The following is a 14,646-nucleotide window of genomic DNA, read 5'->3' as shown; positions in this document are numbered from 1 at the left end:
GGCAGAGGGCGCACCATCACGGTGGATTCGCTTCATGGTGGGTCTGCTTTGGCTCCCTTACTCCTCTAGCTTCATCATAAGACGTTTTGGAGACGTTGGAAGCCTTCAAGTTTACTGAAAGTTATCCGCACAAACGTTTACTAATAGCAAGTTGGTGATAATGTAATGTTCCGCAATCCGCACTGTAGCTTAAGCGTAAATGACAAATCTACAATTGCGATACTTAAAGACTTTTATTGTCATGTTAATGTTTTGACATACAAATCACATTCTTTAATAAAAGTTCATCAGTACCTCGCACCGTAATCTCACTGCCTGCATACGACAGAGAGCCGTATCCCCCTCATTCACAGATGCTAACTTGCTAAGTACTGTGTTAGCCCAATAGTCGAATTGCGTGGAGCAGTTTACTGTGCAACAATAGATCCCTTTTTAATTCTCAAATAAAAAGTTACTCTTTTTGTAATTAAGAAAAGGCCATCACTGAAATGTAAGGAACTGATCTCACACATAAACACATGAATTAGTAACAGTAGAAATTAGAAACGTACCTATATTCAGAGTCTACTGAAACCCAACAGTAACATGTTTAAGGTTCACAGGTAAAACAGTGCAAAACAGAAGTAAAGGAGAAGTCGCTTTAGTGGATTTGGCACAATGATAAAGATACGCTTCAGGGAGGACTGTTCCACCTCCTGAATGATACAAAAATACAATTAAATAACAATGAAAAGTCACTAACATTTGAACGGATCCATGGAAATCCTTTACATAGTATTACCCTGCAAATGCTTCATAGAGTCTGTGACAGCGAGGACGTCCACAATGACTGTCATCTGTAAAAGAAACCATGCTGCTAAGACGTGACTGGACTGTCAGACGCTCCTAGGCTTTCACCTAGTGAAAATACATGAATATATACTTTTATATATATCTGATGGATCTGCATACTGTATTATAGTCTATATGCTGTTAAATATAATCTAAGATAAACAATAGTTACACAGTGGTCTGTCTAGCCCTGGAGTGCATTCTGAGGAGTGAACCTGTTAGCCGTTGCTTCGGCTTTCCCTCAAAACCTGTCATTGTCGACCGCTCTGCGCTGCTCCTGCTCAGCCCCGGACACGCAGAAACATGATCAATGTGATGTATGAGAGACCAGGGCCGTCTCAGACCAGGCTCCGCTCCAAAGGCACTTCCCAAAGGCCTGTGACTGTCTCTTCAGCTACTGGAGAAACACAATGCATAGAGCAAACACCAGCCCATCACCAGAGTGCGGCTGGAGGCCTTCTGTGGGCAGCTTTAGCTACATACTCCTCTCTATAGCATGGTTCAAACAAACAGGGGTTCAGTTCAACTGAAGCTGTCCGTACAGTTGAACACTTACATAGGACACTGGAGCCCAGTGATTCAGGAGGTGCAGAAATGTGGAGCTAAAAAGAACAAAAGTCTTGAAGTGAAGGAGGGCAGTGCTGGACTTCATTAGTGTAGAGGCGTGTGTTCACCAGCAAAGGGTGTGAGAACACCAAACACCTATGTGCAGCATTAGAATGAAGCACTGCTAACCTTCAGGAAGACTGATGGACACGAGCTGCGAGATCCAGCGCTACCAACGGGCTCCGGAGAACAACAGAAATACAAGGCAATGGTTACAAAGCAAAACAATAACAGTTTTTTCACTGTAGTGTACCGAAGTAGTGTCAAAGAGTTCATTTGTGTCAAACGGAGATGAAAAGCGCAGTGTTGAAGTGGCTGCTGGTCTCCACTAGGGGCAGCCGAGTGGAGTCCATAGGACTTTACTTTGTTCTTGATCAACTATGGTCATGATCTGAGTGCAAATGTACGGGAGAGGGCCGCCCTGGACTATACCTGAAAGAGGAGAAACAAACAACTGTTAGAACAATAACTCACAAATTATGTACCATTACCAGAAGGACTTATTCTTTCTGATTATGTCGTTAAAAGTCAGTAATATGATGCGTCACACACATTATTTAAGATAAGGATTTGAAAAGTAAGGCCAGAAAAAATATGTGTTTTGGAAAATCACCTGTGAAGAATTTGCTGTACTCCTGCTCAACCTTCTGCGCACTTTCAAACTGCTCCTTGGAATGTTTCTGAGAGACTTTGTCCCGCAGGTAGATGGGATCCTTCTGCTCCCTGCGGAAAAAAGTCACACAATGGAGATGTGTATATATCATTCATTACTCTGTCTGTAAGTCACCAAATAGTTGATTATTATTTTTATTTGATAATGTACATTATTAATATGATAAGCTGCTTCATCCTTTTTTGGTTGAAATTGTTATGTTATTGTTACTTTTTGGAAATTGTATTGATTTAACAGGCCACCGTTTTTACATACTGAGATGTGTTCTTACCTGAGCTTAGACGAGTTGATGCGTACCTGTCTGGTCTTTGTGTGTGCCCTCAGTCACGCAAAAAGACCAAAGATGTTGTTAGCATTTGGCCTCTCCCAGTATATTCCTATAGCTCCAAACGGGGGGGAAGCGAGAAGCGACCAAGCTCTTCCACGGGCACGCACAAAGACCAGACAGGTACATATCAACTCGTCTAAGCTCAGGAAAGAACATATCTCAGTTTGTAAAAACAGTGGCCTGTTCCTTTAAATGCATCAATTATTTAAAGAATGATTGACGCATTTCAAGGAATAGGCCACCTATTCATTCAGTGCACAACGTCAACATGCAGCTCTGTTTTCACACAAAGCATCACTGACTTGCACTGAATAAGTGGAACTAACTTTTTCAAAAAGGCGCTGAAATGGAATTCGATCTAGAAGTCATTAAAAGTCAAATGTAGCCCCGACGAGCTGAAGGGGGAGAGTGTACGGAAGACATAAGTCGTATCCGGGGCCTGTTGGAGCAGCTGTTTGGGATTAGGACAAGTGATCAAGTGCCCTGGCAGAAAAGCTAAAGAGTAAAAAGCCTTATCCAACTTACACTAGCTTTATGTACCAGGAAATCCCAATTCCCCCTTCTACTTTTGGTGTTAAGTTCATGACAAGTTCATCTGATCTTTGGAACGAGCAGCTCACACAGTTTCAGCTCCCATTAACGAACTACAGAGAGGAAAAAGAAAAAAGCCTTACTTGATTTGCTTGGCGTTTTTGTAGCGGACAAACACCACGATTGGATAGATGTGAACGCTGTGGAGCCTCTCGATGGCGTGCGGCGCGATATCCAGCAGGCAGTGGCACCCCTGGGTCCGCAAAAGACACAACATTCATCAGAGGACGCGAGTTGTTATTAGATTGCGAGATGAAACTGCTCGAGGTGTGAGTATTATCTGGAGCGCACGGCGAGATTAAAGACAAACACGGGCGGATTTGTGGAGAGTGAGATAAAATATAAGAGAGAGAGAGAGAGGGGAGTGCGTTGGTTGAAATGTACCTTATCTGTGATCTCCTTTATGGAAGCCACGGTGGTAACGTCAAAGTGGCCGCTCCTGCGCTTGTAGTCGATGAAGAGGCAGTCCTTCACGCCACGCTCGATGGCTTGTTGGGAGGCCTTCATCACCTCTGCGCATAAATGAGGAGGAAAGAAGAAATACTTACACTTAGGGTTCAATGGTAAAATGAACACAGAAAGAAAACAACAAAAAAGGCACTGAACAGTTAAACATGTCTTTATACGTTGTCGTCCCGGACCATTAAATGAATACACTTGTTCTGTTGTGTGACTCACCCAGCACACATCTGAAGAACTTCCCCGGAGACTCTTTGACCAGCATGTCTTTGACCGGGTCAGTCAGAGGCCCCAGTATCAGCACCGGTCTGGGGGAGGTGCACTCGATCTTCTGCACACGCTGGTACGCCAAGCTCACACAGTCTGGCAACGGAGATATGAAAAATATTAGAAAATTAATATTCATCCTCAAGAAAGGTTGGGTATCTGACCTTGATTTCAGTTGATAAGTAAAGTTATCTGCCCATGGAATAAGTCTGGCATGTTACTGCACTTAAATTGGCTAATAAATATTGAAAACAAACACTTGAAAAATAAATAAATCCTACTTTCAGCTGCTAATACTTAATGGATCTGTAAATACAGACAATACAAGCTGCTGTTCTGTGTCAAGTTTTTTGTATTTATTTTTTTTAATCACATTTTATTTTAAGCTATGTTTATGCATGCCCTTATAGTTTTATAGTTTTTAAGTTATTGTAGTTTATTATTCATCTCTAAGTTTTAGGTTTGGTGTTACACAATTGCACTGAAGAAAATTCCTAGTTTGTGAACCTGTTCACTGACAATAGCAATAAACCGATTCGGATTCTGCTAGTGCACAGAATGACCAAAAAGGTCGTTAAGACACTAAACTCATTGTGCATTGTGGAACTTTTTATGTGAAAAAAAACGTTGTGTGTATTTGACCTTTCAGTGACCTCGTGGCTTTACGAGTGGTTAGCGTTGCACTTTTACTTTCCATCACAGTGGCATCTATGACGCTCCAGTGTTTTGTTTTGCTTTTTGCATAAAACGCTGAATAAGATCAAGCCAAAGCGTATTTTCTTTTGAATCCATCTAGAAAACAAAGGCGGCGCTGTTCCCAACTAAAGACTGGCACTTCACCTTTGGCCGTGGGCAGGTTCAAAGGCCTCCCTAAAGCAGATAGACTCTGTAGTATATGGAACTTTCATTTTGTTTAGCATTATGCACATGCTAAGACAAGGTGAACAAAGCCAACCTGGAGGCATTTTGGATGATAATAATTATATTATACGATTAAGAGTTGGCTTTATGGTTTTGCTTTAGGTCATTTTATTTCAGCATGAGATTGAAGAAAAAGTGTTGTATCCTGTTTGGACATTTCGGCGCAAGACTCTAAAATCAATCAATCTTCTCAGCAAGTCAGAAATGACTCAAATGCAGGTACAAAAAAATCTTAATTCAGAGCAGTCACTAAGCATCAACTCAAAAAACAAAAACATATCTTTATATCCCCCACCTTTAAATGTAGGAATGATTTGTAAAAGTGATGTAATATGTACCGTCGAAGAAGGGTATGGAGTCGGTGCTGATGGCGTCCAGAGCCGCTGCGTCTTTGCCGTCTTTGGAGCTGCTGCGTTTGTGTTTCTGTTTCCTCCTGAAGAAGGACCTGCGAGCGGCGGCCGACAGCGTCTTACCGGACTCCTCCTTCAGCTCAGTCACACTGTGGCGCCGGTAAAACTCCTGGTCCATCCTGTAAAAACAACACACACGCACACACACACACGCATGAAGACTAATATACGGCACGACACAAGGGCAGACACCGGGCAGAGGCGAGGCATGTGCAGCTCAGGTTCAAGGTGGGGTTAGGGGAAACACTAAATCAGGGGACCAAAATAAACAGTTTATTGGTCTCATGAGGTCACTGTCCAACATTCGCGTTCACCGATGGCCCAGATAGTGCTGTTTGTTTATTGTCATTTTCTCCAAACTTTCATAGAACAAAGCATGTATTTGGCACGAAGACAAAAAAGGAAGTCCGAGGAAGGAGGTCCGAGGCACAACCGACTAATAAGTAAAAATCCTTTATTTTCGAGGGACACCAACGCGTTTCGACCGATTAGGTCTTCATCAGGGCAGACAGTGTACGACTGTCTACACTGTCTGCCCTGATGAAGACCTAATCGGTTACTTATAAGTCGGTTGTGCCTCGGACCTCCTTTTCTGTCTTCAGCTAGCTTTTTGGCGTACGGATCCTGGAAGAGCAGCTGACTGGCAAAGATACCTAACCCACAGCAGCGCTCACTTGCCCTCTCACCCATGTATTTGGCACATTGCATTTTCAAATCCTTTTAGTATGAGGTATTAGTATGACCTGGGCCCACCCCGTTTACCTTCTCCCTCACGGAAGAGCTGCTCTGATGTATATTTTTCTCCATTCAAACTTTTCATAGTGCTCAAAAATTACATTTCGAAGATCAAACCAAGCCTCACCGGTTAGTCATTTTCTGTAGGTGCAGGCATGGGCCTCAGCCACTGCATGCGAGATTTTTTTCCTGGCGATATGCGCCATTGAGCACAGGTCATTTAATATGACGCCATCTTGTATAGCCCGGGCTATTTCTGTGAGCAAATACTCATTCACAAAGGCTGCGTTAGCCATATTGTGCAGATCCACTTTTGTCACGATTTGATACGAATCACGATACTCTGGGCCGAGCCGGTAAGTATTGCGATACAGTAAGTAATTATGATAAGTCACATGTTTACCTTAAAATGTGTAAAAAGCCATGTGTCCAAAGTTTATAAACCAATGCCATTTGACATTTATTGAAGTGTTAAGATTGAAAAGTACATTAACACAAAATGTAACGAAGTGCTGTAACTGTTGCTGTGAAACAAAGGTGTGCATGGCAAAAAATTGCCTCCAAACACAAGTATTGAAAGTATTGTAATACTTAATAATAATAATAATAATAATAATAATAATAATAAATAATCCAATATTTTGTCCCAGTCCTACCATCTAATCACTAACTGGGTTTAAACATGCATTTGATGATATTTACATATAAATAAAAAATAATTGTTATTAAATAGCACAAAGTTATTCATACCAGGATGCAAAGACTACAGTGAGGTTGTTTTAATGTCATGGGACAATTTTACATTCACTCCATTAACGATTGTAATTATGTTTTATGGCCTTCTTTCATTTATATAACTGCAGCACTTTGAACTGCCTAGTGCATGAATCGTGCTCTGGTTTTCAAGAAGAACGCTGCCATTGTCCCAGCTGTTCCACCCTCTATAAGAGTCCGGGTGCATGTGTGATTGGTCATGCGTGTGCTGCCGGACATATGGACACGTTTATTATGCACTCACATGTACTTGCTGGGGATCTGGCCCCTCTGGATCTTCTGTGCGTTCTCGTCGAGCTGCCAGGCCATCCATGTGCCGAAGCTGCCCTTGGGCAACGACTCGTCCACGAACAGGATGTCGTCCTTCTTGAAACTCAGCTCTCCCTCGGCCTCTGCCACCCGCTCGTAAAGTGCTCTGGGGGGAGACGAGCGCAGATGCATGTTATTACTAAATTACTCCAATATAAGCCGATGTAAAGCCAAGGCATATCACATCATCACTGAAGTTTTCCATCAGACTGATATGTACACATTTCTTCGCTAATAGACTGAAATAAGAATGCATAACAACTAAATGAGTTCCTATTAAGCCTTGTTTTGGTTCTCAGTTTGTTTTAAATGGTTGTTTAAAAGGTTAATTATGTAACTTTTTATTCGAAAAAAAAAAAAAAGTTGATATTCGTGCGTATTTGACCTCGTACCCAGCGGCTGTATGAATTGGATTGGCACTATTACTTTCGATCATGGTGGTCTCAACAACGCTCCAGGATCAACTGTTTTGAAGGATTTCTGGTGAGAGGGTCCGTCAGCAGTGAAAACCATCCAGAAGCGTTCTAGAGACCACTGTGATGGAAAGCAAAGGCACCATGCAGACCACTCATACAGCCACTGGGTCACTACAAGGTCAATTACACACAAATGTCAACTTTTCTTTTGTAATTAAAAGTTGCATAATGCACCTTTAAATCTAACAAAACATATGTGTTCAAATAGTTCCGTAATATATCATTGTTCAAATATTCAAGACACTTATCAAACATTGTAATTTTTGCCATCATATCATATTTTAATTATTTTTAGAACAAATCTGACAGAAAGGACTACACTTAGTCTTAGCGAGTTACTAAATGCAAGTCTCAAGTCAAGTCCAAGTCGTGAACGTCCGAGTCTCAAGTAAGTCCAAGTCAGTTGGTCATGGCAAGGGGCCCGGGGGCAACTTAAAGGAATAGGCCACCGTTTTTACATACTGAGATATGCTCTTACCTCACTTTAGACGTGTTAATATATCCCCGTCTGGTCTTTGTCCGTGCGCTCTGCCAGGCAAACGGAGCACATACGCAGCCTCTCCCACATGTCACATAGCTCCGAAAAAGCTCACGATAGAAGCTACCAAGCTCTTCCACGTGTTCCCTATTTAAATAAAGTTACGTGAAGTGTTTTCATGCAAAGTATATTTACACAGAAATGTAGCATGTCGATTTTATAAGCAAATAAAAAGGGGGACTATATTGTGAGGCGTAATGATACGAGGAGTAAAACGTCCGCGCAGTAACTCCTAAAGGTTATTGACGGAAGTGAGCGGGGGAAGTCTTTAGGAGTTACTGCGCGGACGTTTTGCTCCTCGTATCATTACGCCATGCTACATTTCTGTGTAAATATACTTCGCATGAAAACACTTCACGTAACTTTATTTAAATAGGGAACACGTGGAAGAGCTTGGTAGCTTCTATCGTGAGCTTTTTTGGAGCTATGTGACATGTGGGAGAGGCTGCGTATGTGCTCCGTTTGCCTGGCAGAGCGCACGGACAAAGACCAGACGGGGATATATTAACACGTCTAAAGTGAGGTAAGAGCATATCTCAGTATGTAAAAACGGTGGCCTATTCCTTTAACATAAAAATAAAACCAGAGTTTTATAAACATGAGCTGCCCATGCAGTCATTAATATAAATACATATATATATAATTTTGCATTATTGCTTATTCTGACAGTTTCTGAGTCAGCGATGCCCTATAATGCCCCAGCCCCTGTATGCTCGGATCCGCCCCTGCTCAAAGTACGTTCTGCACAGTCGTCAGTCCTGCTGTGACAAGGCTCTGTGTGGCTGCGGAAACAGCCTGTAAATGCTGTGTAAACTTATGTGAACCCCTGCGCGTGTGTTTGTGCTCAGCTAAGAGAAAACATGTCGGCTTACCATGAGTAAAAAGGAATGAACAGAAATAAGTAAACTGAGAAACAGCTGGGTCATCGGATGAATCAAACACTGCTAATCAGAGGCTGGCAAACAGAGCAGATTTTTGTTTTACCAATAAAAACTCTTTCAAACTATTTTAGCATCCGGCTGCAAAAGAAAAAAGAAGTCTGAATATTCTCTGCCACCGTAGTACATGATGACACAGGGGCAGGATCGAACAGATACGGTAAAGTACAGCAGAGAGGACGAGATAAAAGTGCGGTGAACAGAATGGGCCCCTCCTGCCTGATGCGGGAGCCCCATAAGTCACGGCACAGACTGGCCCTGTGACAGCTCGGCCCACTCCGTGTATTTACTGCAGATGACATCACAGCCCAGTGTCTATATGACAAGTGACTGCGGCAGCTGCGCCAACAGGCCATGCCACACTGCCCACAATATAACTGGACTATTTTGGAGACTCCCTTTACATCTATGGTCACTGGGAATATGGATATACTACTATAGTACTGTTTTTTTGTGCCATATCAACCACATAACTACTGTAATGGTGTAACAAAATATCAGGACAACACCTCAGCTCACACAGGCCTGCAGAAGTCCACGGAGCAAGATCGGGATTTAGTTACTTTACAAATACAGGAGAAATTCAGTAAAGAGCTTAGCTAATAAACTGAATACGAATCTGGGACATTGACAGATTAATAAACAGAACTCTGATACAGGGAGCTTTGGAAATAATTTCAGAAGAAACACGGAGTTTGACAATGTAAGAAACACTTTTAGTGATTTTATCAGTACTATTAGGCTGTAATAAGGAGGCTCCCAACTTTGGGAAACTGTAGGAAAGGACTTGTATTACCCCAAATCCACTTTCTTGAGGTTTGATATGATGATAGATCCATGTCATTATCAGGCCTGAAGTGTTGTTTTCTTTCCGTTGCACAGGTTTCAGTAAACTGGCATATTAAGTTTGTCTCTCTCCTCTGCACTCATGACCCCAATGCACATATACCACAAAAATGACCAAGGCTAATGTGCCTAAAATAGTTGTAAAAGCCTGAATGAAGCTTGATATATTCGCAGGTCATTGGGCAGTCATTTGGCGAGGATCATGCTGCTTATAGGCCGCAGCCACCGTTGCATTTGTGGGTGTGTTGCAATATGCCTGACATTCTTGACTTAACATGGAAAATTGGCAGTGGGCCCGACCAGACTGTTTGGCCTTTTATGCATCATGCTTGAATACATCCTCACCTTGAAAGAAACCTACCGAATATAAAAACCATCTCCTGGCTGATCTTTGATGGCGTCGAAGTCGTCTGGCCGGTGCTGCACCTTTAGTGTGACCGTCTCCGCTGGCTTCAACATCTCCACGTACACCTCCTCTGCCGTTTTATTCTTCATATTCACCGCGTTGTACTGGGAAAAGTAATAACGACAACAGCAATGGCAGTTAAATAAACGGATTCGGGGGGAGTGAATTGAAAAGCAGCGGGGAGAAGTCTGGAGAAGATTGGTGGCTGTGTACGCTCATCTGTGAAATCATTTTCTGCGTCGGGAACTGGTCCACTCGTAAAAACGGCCACATTTCCCCTCGCTCTTATTAAATTGGCCGTGTATTGATTTGTGCCATGTTACGGAGAGCAAAACAAACAGGGAGCCGGACCGGAGCCTCGGTGACAAAGCTTCATGACATTACAGATGGTGGGACTCTACGTGGTGAGGAATAATGTCAGGAGTTTCTTTCGAAAAGAGTAGGACTCAGAGAGCATTCCTGACTAACTTAATAGCCAAGTAACTAAATAAAATTAAAACAAAAGTCAATTGTTTTATGCAGATTAGTTCAAATTATTGAATGAGTTTAATTAAGCATTAAATTAACTTTAAATATTGGCATCAAAAACACATACTTTTATGAACACAGAAGTAATGTTCTAATTGAGCATATCTGCCCATAATACAAAGACACAACTAGAATTTAAGCTCTGCACCTTACATGTAAGCCAAAAATAGGCCATTTGGTGAAGAAAAACTAGAACAATGGAATAATAATGCAGTGGTAGAACAGTTGTTCACTAAACTTGTGTCCTCACCTCCAGAATCATGTCTCCAGGCTGAAGTCCGTCTGGTCCCCGAGCAGGGCTGTCCTCCTCCAGGCTGTGGATGTAGACCCCCCGCAGGTTCCCTCCGCACAGTGTGACTCCTACCTCCACCCCCGGCCGCCGCACGGTGACCAGCCGCGCCTCGGCCACCTTCCTGCTGCTGTCACACGCCATCCTGCCCAAGGCACAACAGTCGAGTGAGAAAAAAAAGCATTTACTGATGCACTGAGATCAGGAGGTTTCCTGATAAGTTTGGATTTATTGGGTTTATGTTAAGGTGTACAGGTGCTCCAGTTTCCCCTACTACTGCAAACATGTACAATAGGGCCAGGGTGAATGACAGTGTGTTTGTGAGTGAGGAAATTGGCTCATGGTTTTACAGTACTATCCAGCCTGGCGTGTTGAATCTCATGTATGTTTATGAAAATGTGCAAATACAGGTAAATACAAAATGAAAAAATTAAATTAAATTGAAATAAAAATTAAATCATATCTGATTCTACCTTAGTATTATAATTTGTATGTATTTATTATTATATTTTTATTATATTATGGGATTATTATATTATATTGTTTGGCTCTTTCTAAAAAACAAACAAAAAAAACTGTGTGCTAGTATAGTACAGTACAGTCTAGTACAGTATGGGGGTGGGCCATATCGTATTGCATATCGGCATCACGATACCATTATTTGGTATAGATTTGATATAGATATTAGGACATATCGCCTTGCCCTAGCACAGTATAGTACAGTACAGCACAGTACAGTACAGCACAGTATCCAATCCAGGTGTTGCTATATTGCACAAAATTACTTCCTTCAGAAAATGCAACACAAGTAACAAAACCCAACTTGTCAAGTATGTATTGGAGAGAGAAAAAAATTGTAAATTTTACCTGACTACACTGTTGGGGCTGGTGGTGGGCGTGGTCTGCTTGGATGAGGGGGTCAGCGTGCCCTCGTCCTGTTCGCTCAGAGTGTCGATGGTGGAGTGATTGTCCGGAGTGGCAGGACCGCTGCCCTGTGGAGTGGACTGAGTGCTGACGGGCTCCAGGCGAGAGCTGGGAGAGCAGACAGAAAAATGTTAGACAAAACAACAAGATAAAATAAACTTGATGTCAAGAATCAAAAGTACACCGAGTGAACCAACAGCATTTTTTAATGACTGGAATGGACATAAAAAAAAGACTCGACTCCTGAGCCTTTCTGTTTTGTTTGTGACTAAAAGAAACAGATAAATCAACCTAAAATATTACAAAGGTTTTAGAAGCGGGTTGTTTCCCCACTGCTGTCTACACTAGGATTTCAGCAGCACACGTGTTTTGTTTACACTATACAAATCTTTTAATAAACCACTTCATTCAGGTAATTACCGCCTCCACCTGGGAATGCACTGCTGTTTCATTGCTTCTTCATTCAACTGTGAAAAGTATACGATTCATCAAAATGCTCCGACAACTGTTTTCGCACCTGGCTGGGAAGGAGCCTAAACTACAGCACTTACGGGGGAGCCCGTGGGGAGCCTATGGGGACCCGTCTCCCTCCTCCCCTCCTAAGCACATGCACAGTACCTGGATCTGGAGTGGTTCCCCAGCTGGTACATGTGGGGGTTGTACTGGGCCATGATGGTGATGGTGTCGCACTGTTGGCCGATGATCAGACGCGCCTGCTGCTCCGTGGCGTTGCGCAGGTTGATGCCGTTAAACTGCGGAGGGAATGCACAAGGAGGAATTAGGCGGTTAGAAGAGGGGAACAAATGTACAAGAATATAAGCAGTACAACAACTCTGAACTTTAGAACGTCCCGATCTAATATGGGATGAACGTAGTAAGTGTAGGCCATGTATAGCATTTAATTGTGATACAAGGTAGAGATTGTGACAGCCACTCTGGAAACTTCGGTGTGTTGCCCAAACCAGCCCTAGGAACTATCACAGTAATTGTAGTGTAAGAGGCTGCTCGAACCTCCAGTAACTGGTCTCCGTACTCCAGTCCTGCCTGGTGGGCGATGCTCCCTCCCGTCACCTTGGACACGAAGATGCCACCGTTCTCTCCACTCACGATGGAGATGCCCAGAGGCTCCGCTCCTTTGTGCACTATGACGTTCCGCGGCTCCTCCAGGTACGGCCTGTCAGGAGGAAAATGCCGTCAATATCGTTGAAATATGCCAATCTTGGACCTACGTGTTATTAGGGATCACAGGTCCACAGGCTGTGCTGCCCATGTCATTTACAGCTCTGGAGAGATACTTTATTTGCCAAAACATACACGTGAAGGTAAAAAGAAATTCAGAAAGTTGGATAGCCCTCCCCAGGCCTGTAAATCTGCCCAGATTTGTGTGATAGTGGAATATAGTGAAAACTAGGGCTGCAAGATAAAACACAACTGCAATACAGAAAAATGGCTTTTGGATATTTTTCCAGAAATCGTGCAGCCCGGCAGGTGAGCGTGATCACATTTCCACAAAGGAGGGGACGAAGAGTAAGATTAGCAGCCTGTGTGTGACGGGGCAGAGTGAAAATGGGACAAACACAGGAGGCACTCTGGAGATCTCATGTCAAAGTCCATCATGTAAAGCAAAAGGAGAGTAAGTCAGGTGTAAAAAAAAAAGAAAAAAAAACCTACATGCAAGTCGATACTGAAGGGGGTGGACGCACATGCAGTGACAGAACTTTGTTTGTTTCTAGTCATGGGTGAAACAAGGCGGAACACATCAAGAAAAGCTCGTATTTGCTTAAATAAGCTGGCCACATGCATAAATTGCTTAGTGGGTAAAAATACATTCTTATTTGTGTGAAATAAGAGAGATGCTGTCGGCCTGAATGGGAGTATGAGCTGCTTTGATATCCGCGGGGAAGGAAGGGGGACATTGGCTTTTTTGTAGCACTGGCAGAACAAACCTGAGGCTTCTGAGTGAGGAGAACCTCGGCCTTGCAGCCAGAGGAATCCTTAGAAAAGAGCGGTTACGATAGAGAGATCTGAAAGCCAGAGGAGGAGGAGGGAGAAAAGAGGGCAGAGCGGAGGACACAAGTCACCCAGACGTGTCAAACTACAAAGAGGCAGCAGAGGTTTGAAGAATATTAATACTGCAGAGCAGCACTGCTTTTGGAGACAACCAGAGGCACTTTGAGTAGAGTTTTAATGTGATTCAAATCGGGAATTTCAATGAGGGATTGCTCAGCTCTGACCGTGAGAGACCTGTTGCCAGGCAACACCTACGGATATAGCCGGGAGGATCCCTGAGGCCAGAAGAGGCAATACGGCACCGCTACCCAAGCAAACGCATTGTCACAGATATTAGCATTCACACATTCATTAGTTACCTTAGAGGTTTCACAGTAACATTTATATCTGCTTAAACAACATTCATGCAGACACTTTAATATCAGTAGTGTTAAGTGAAGCGGAGAAATTGTTTTTATGAGTCTTGTGACAAATACGCCATCCATCGCCAGATTGGATAATGTTTCTAATACAAATATGTCCAACTGAACCTGAATTAAAACCTCAAAGCTACTATATCTTAATCCTCAAGATTTTACTGACAAAGAGGCAACAGGAATGATTACAACCACAGGATACTGCACAAAATACAGTAACATCTTAAAGCAATAAAATGGCTGTATTACAAAGTATTTTGCCAGAAAAGCAAACAAATGACTTGCAAGCTAATCACAAGCTTACAGGTCTAATATAGAATATAATAAAAAAAATTCTGCCGACTGAAAGATGCCATGTGAATGTTTGAAAC

General features: G+C 42.7%; 1 protein-coding gene across 3 annotated transcripts in view; it reads right to left on the bottom strand.

Annotated features, from left to right (window-relative positions):
• Positions 1-236: 236 nt before the first annotated feature.
• The window catches only part of dlg5a (discs, large homolog 5a), a 66,166-nt gene continuing 51,756 nt past the window's right edge, over positions 237-14,646 (bottom strand). For 2 of the 3 annotated variants that reach the window (XM_079559847.1, XM_079559848.1), the window contains exons 22-34: positions 13,796-13,873; positions 12,861-13,023; positions 12,468-12,601; positions 11,793-11,957; positions 10,887-11,070; positions 10,064-10,212; positions 6,840-7,010; positions 5,015-5,205; positions 3,708-3,851; positions 3,414-3,541; positions 3,113-3,222; positions 2,051-2,160; positions 237-1,869 (exon numbers count right to left, since the gene is read on the bottom strand). In XM_079559847.1, the coding sequence (XP_079415973.1) occupies positions 1,766-1,869; positions 2,051-2,160; positions 3,113-3,222; positions 3,414-3,541; positions 3,708-3,851; positions 5,015-5,205; positions 6,840-7,010; positions 10,064-10,212; positions 10,887-11,070; positions 11,793-11,957; positions 12,468-12,601; positions 12,861-13,023; positions 13,796-13,873 (1,831 nt within the window). In that variant the 3' untranslated portion in view covers positions 237-1,765. The remainder of the gene's footprint in view (positions 1,870-2,050; positions 2,161-3,112; positions 3,223-3,413; positions 3,542-3,707; positions 3,852-5,014; positions 5,206-6,839; positions 7,011-10,063; positions 10,213-10,886; positions 11,071-11,792; positions 11,958-12,467; positions 12,602-12,860; positions 13,024-13,795; positions 13,874-14,646) is intronic. The other variant, XM_079559849.1, reaches the window with a different exon arrangement.

This window comes from Gobius niger, assembly GCF_951799975.1.
Source record: "Gobius niger genome assembly, chromosome: 7".
Classification (NCBI taxonomy): domain Eukaryota; kingdom Metazoa; phylum Chordata; class Actinopteri; order Gobiiformes; family Gobiidae; genus Gobius; species Gobius niger.
This window is presented reverse-complemented; position numbering and strand designations above follow the sequence as displayed.